This window comes from Nicotiana attenuata, unplaced genomic scaffold, assembly GCF_001879085.1.
Source record: "Nicotiana attenuata strain UT unplaced genomic scaffold, NIATTr2, whole genome shotgun sequence".
NCBI lineage: Eukaryota > Viridiplantae > Streptophyta > Magnoliopsida > Solanales > Solanaceae > Nicotiana > Nicotiana attenuata.
This window is the reverse complement of record NW_017670406.1, coordinates 587,184-591,840: the sequence shown is the minus strand read 5'-3', so window position 1 is coordinate 591,840 and position 4,657 is coordinate 587,184. Positions and strand designations below refer to the sequence as shown.

The 4,657-nt window shown below is 42.4% G+C and overlaps 1 protein-coding gene across 1 annotated transcript; it reads right to left on the bottom strand.

Moving 5' to 3' along the window:
- Nucleotides 1-3,763: 3,763 nt before the first annotated feature.
- LOC109238962 lies at nt 3,764-4,378 on the bottom strand. The gene has a single exon (XM_019405461.1). It carries the CDS (start codon nt 4,376-4,378, stop codon nt 3,764-3,766), a length of 615 nt encoding a protein of 204 aa, XP_019261006.1.
- Between the last annotated feature and the right edge of the window lie 279 nt (nt 4,379-4,657).

Sequence of the window (4,657 nt, the reverse complement as noted above, 5' to 3'; positions counted from 1 at the left end):
AATTTGGCCGTTAATCCCGAGGGTAGTGTTCATAGGGATGTTCGATCAGCCGCACAAAGCACACATGGCGGCGAAGATGGCGGGATCAGCCTGCGGTTGATCTTCAAAATATTGCAGGCTCAACATGCAGTGATAGCCCAGCTCCAAAATTAGAATCACCCACCGAGTAGGATCGAGCCCGAGCCGTCCCAGGAAGTTGTCCACAGGGTCGAATCCGTTTCAAGGAAATCGAACGAGGAAGAATCGGAGACCAATCCTACTATCATGAAGATGCTCGAAGAACTGACAAAACGAATTAAATCAGGGGAAAAGAAGATCGAGGTAAACGACAAGAAGGTAGAAACTTACAACTCCAGGGTCAATCAAATACCGAGGCACCGCCGATATTGAAGGGTCTGGACTCCAAAAAGTTCGTTCAAAAACCTTTCCCCCCGAGCGCGGCTCCCAAGCCGATCCCCAAGAAGTTATGCATGCTCAAGATTCCTAAATACAATGGAACAATCGATCCGAACGAGCATGTAACCTCTTACACATGTGCTATCAAAGGAAATGATCTAGAGGATGACGAGATCGAATCTGTCTTGCTAAAGAAATTCAGAGAGACCCTGTCAGAGGGAGCTATGATATGGTACCACAATTTACCACCTAATTCTATTGACTCATTTGCTATGCTTGCAGATTCTTTCGCAAAGGCACATGCCGGGGCCATTAAGGTTTAAATCAAGAAGTCGGACCTTTTCAAAGTAAGGCAAAAGGACAACGAAATGATCAAAGAATTCGTGTCTCGATTCCAAATGGAACGGATGGACCTGCCACCGGTCGCTGATGATTGGGTTGTTCAAGCTTTCACCCAAGGACTCAACTTCTCAGCAGTTGAAGTAGAATCTGATAGAATACCCGGCTGTTACTTGGGCCGATGTGCATAATCGGTATCAATCAAAGATCAGGGTCGAATACGATCAACTTGGGTTCCTTCCGCATCCGTTTATCCTATCAGACCTGCCGATAGAATCAAGAGGGATACTTACCGAGAACCGAGGTTGAACAGAGATCGATATCAGCCATGTAATGGAGATCGTAGGAGCGGATCTGGAAAAATTCTGTGCGAAATAAAAGGAGAAGTAATCGACGCCAGAGCTCTCGAGGGCTCATGAGCAAGAAAGACTTCGACAGGCCTATCAGATCGAAAGAAGCACCACGATTATCAGAATACAACTTTAATGTTGATGCAACTGCCATCGTATTGGCTATCAGACGCATCAAAGATACCAAATGGCTTCGACCTTTACATACCGATCCAAGACAAAGAGATCCCAAGCAAATGTGCAAGTATCATGGCACTCGTGGCCACATAACGGAGGATTGTCGACAATTGAGAGAAGAAGTAGCCTGGTTATTCAACAACGGGCACCTTCGGGAATTTCTGAACGACCGAGCCAAGAATCATTTCAGAAACAGGGATTCCAATAAAGAAAACGAGCAAGAAGAACCTCCACACGTCAATCATATGATCATCGAAGGGGCGGATGTTCCTCAAGGTCCGATGTTAAAGCGCACCAAAGTATCAATCACAAGGGAGAAATGGACTCGAGATTACATACCAGAAGGAACTTTATCTTTCAACGACGATGATGCAAAGGGGATCATGCAGCCCCATAATGATGCACTGGTAATATCTGTACTCATGAATAAAGCTCGGGTTAAATGTGTGTTAATTGATCCAGGTAGCTCGGCCGACATCATTCTATCAAGGGTTGTAGAGTAACTCGGCCTATAGGACCAAATCGTGCCTGCAGCCCGAGTGCTAAACGAATTCATATGGCTTGCGAAACTACTAAGGGAGAAATAACGTTACCGTAAACGTAGCCGGAACCATCCAGGAGACCAGGTTTTATGTGATCGAAGGGGACATGAGGTACAACGCCCTATTCGGGAGACCATGGATCCACAACATGAGGGTTGTGTCCTCGACCCTTCACCAGGTATTAAAATTCCCAACACCATAGGGGATTAAAACGATCTACGGGGAGCAACCCGCCACAAAAAATATGTTTGCCGTTGATGAAGTAATTCCGATATCAACACTCTCATCGACAAAGGAGCCAGGTTCGAAAGCAAAACAGGAAGCCAAATAGCATCACCGATGTCGGCCTCGACCCAACCAGACAAGCAGGGTACTGATGAAGACGATGATTATGGGTTTCCTCGATCCTTTATAGTCCCCGATGATTTGAATGCTACCAAATCAACGGTCGAACAGCTGGATCAGGTCATAGTAATCGAACACCAGCCTGATCGGAAGGTATACCTGCGCACGGGGTTAAATCCCGAGCTCGAGAAAAAACTTATTCAATTTCTTATAGTTAACATGGATTACTTTACCTGGTCCCATCTCGACATGACAGGGATCCCACCGGAGATCACTACTCACAAGTTGACCTGGACCCGAAATTCTATCAGGTCAAGTAGAAAAGGAGACCCCAGTCCGAGGTCATGCATGCTTTCATCAAGGACGAGGTAACTAAACTCCTTAAAATAGGGTCCATCCGGGAGGTCAAATACCCGGAATGGTTAGAAAACGTAGTAGTAGTCCCTAAAAAAGGGAACAAACTAAAAATGTGTGTGGATTATAAAGATTTAAATAAAGCATGCCCCAAATACTCTTTCCCTTTGCCGAACATCGATCACATGATTGATGCCACGATCGGCCACGAGATCCTCAGTTTTCTCAATGCCTACTCCGGGTACAGCCAAATACGAATGAACCCGGATGATCAGGAAAAGACCTCCTTCATCACTAAGTATGGCACATACTGCTACAACTTAATGCCATTTGGATTTAAAAATGTCGGTGCCACTTACCAACGCCTTGTAAACCGAATGTTCGAAGAACAAATAGGGAAATCCATGGAAGTTTAAATTGACGATATGTTAGTTAAGTCCCTGCGAGCAGTGGACCATTTAAATCATTTGCAGGAAACCTTCAGTATATTGAAGAAGTATAACATGAAGCTGAATCCAGAAAAATGCGCGTACGGAGTCGGATCAGGTAAATTTCTCGGGTTCATGGTGTCCAACCGATGAATTGAGATCAACCCCGACAATCAAAACTATCGAGGATATCACGGTAGTGGATATTGTGAAGGCCGTACAAAGGCTAACCATGCGCATTGCTGCCCTGGGGAGATTCATCTCAAGGTCCTCTGATAAGAGCCATCAATTTTTCTCGTTACTGAAGAAGATAAACAACTTCACATGGACCCCGGAATGCCAACGAGCCTTGGAAGAACTTAAGCAATATCTATCAAACCCGCCGCTTCTTCATACACCAAGGGAAGATGCATGACTATACTTGTATTTGGCGGTATCGAAAATAGCGGTAAGTGGAGTCCTAGTTCGGGAAGAACAAGGTATGCAATTTCCAATTTATTATGTTAGCAGGACCTTAGGTGAGGCGAAACTAGATATCCTCACCTAGCAAAATTGGCGCTCGCTTTACTAAGTGCCTCTAGGAAACTGAAACCATATTTTCAGTGCCATAATCCAAAACCTTAAGAAAAGGTTAACCGATGCTAAAGGAAAATGGAAGGAGATCCTGACCAAAGTCCTTTGGGCATATCACACGACAGTGGCGTACGCATGATTTTTCGTTAGTGGTGTCACTATTTAAAGAGTAAACGAACGAGTAAATAATTTATAATATATATCATATTATAAAAAGAAAACTTAAAAAATATTAATAAAACACAATTCAAGTACATCACTACAATTCTCCTCGACGAGTTTTTATGTTTTGAAATGTATTCATAATAGCCTCATTAGAAACATTACAAAATACATCTTTTTCTATATAAGGCACCAAACAACCACTTAAAATCTCATCATCCATTCGATTTCGTAAGTCAGTCTTTATCAACTTCATTGTTGAGAAAGCTCTTTCAACCGTAACCGTAGCAACTGGCAAAAGTAAAGCAAATTTCACTAGCCGGAACACAAGAGGATAAGTCCCATGCTTCTTTGTTTCTACTAATTTATTGGAAAGATCACCAAGTCCCTTAAGATCAGAAAACCTTTTATCGTGATCCCGAACATCAACAATGTAATTCTCAAGCTGAAAACGAAGGTCAACTATAGAATATTTATCAAAATCATCGGGATATAGCTCAGTCAATCTCAATATCTTTTCAATGTAAAAACTTGAAAAAGAGTTAACCAGGTTCAAGCAAGCAACTCCAAGAAGCAATTCAGTTGTCACCTCATCAAAGCGACTATTGAGTTCTTGAAATTGCCAATCAATAGTTTTATGAAACACTACAACATGATAGTGATGTAAAATAGAGTACTCTGCAACTCTACAACGTGATCTTCCAAGAATCATATAAAGCTCATCAAAGTTAGGTATCAATAGGTCATATTTAATACAAAACTTAGATACTTCATCAATAAGTGGAGCCTAGCCGTCCTCTCTCAGTTGTTGCAACCGATCCTTTGTCACTCTAACAAGTATCACAGCATTTGCAATATTTTGCTCCTTCTTTTGAAAGGCAACATTAAGCTCATTTGTAATTGCTAAAACAATACGCATAAAATGCAACATGAAGGCAATCTCAAATGTTAAACATGCTTTAAGGTATCCCTTTGCCTTACACTTTTCTTC

Coding starts and splice junctions, on each gene's coding strand:
- LOC109238962 (XM_019405461.1), bottom strand. CDS start 4,378: ATGATTCTTGGAAGATCACGTTGTAGAGTTGCAGAGTACTCTATTTTA.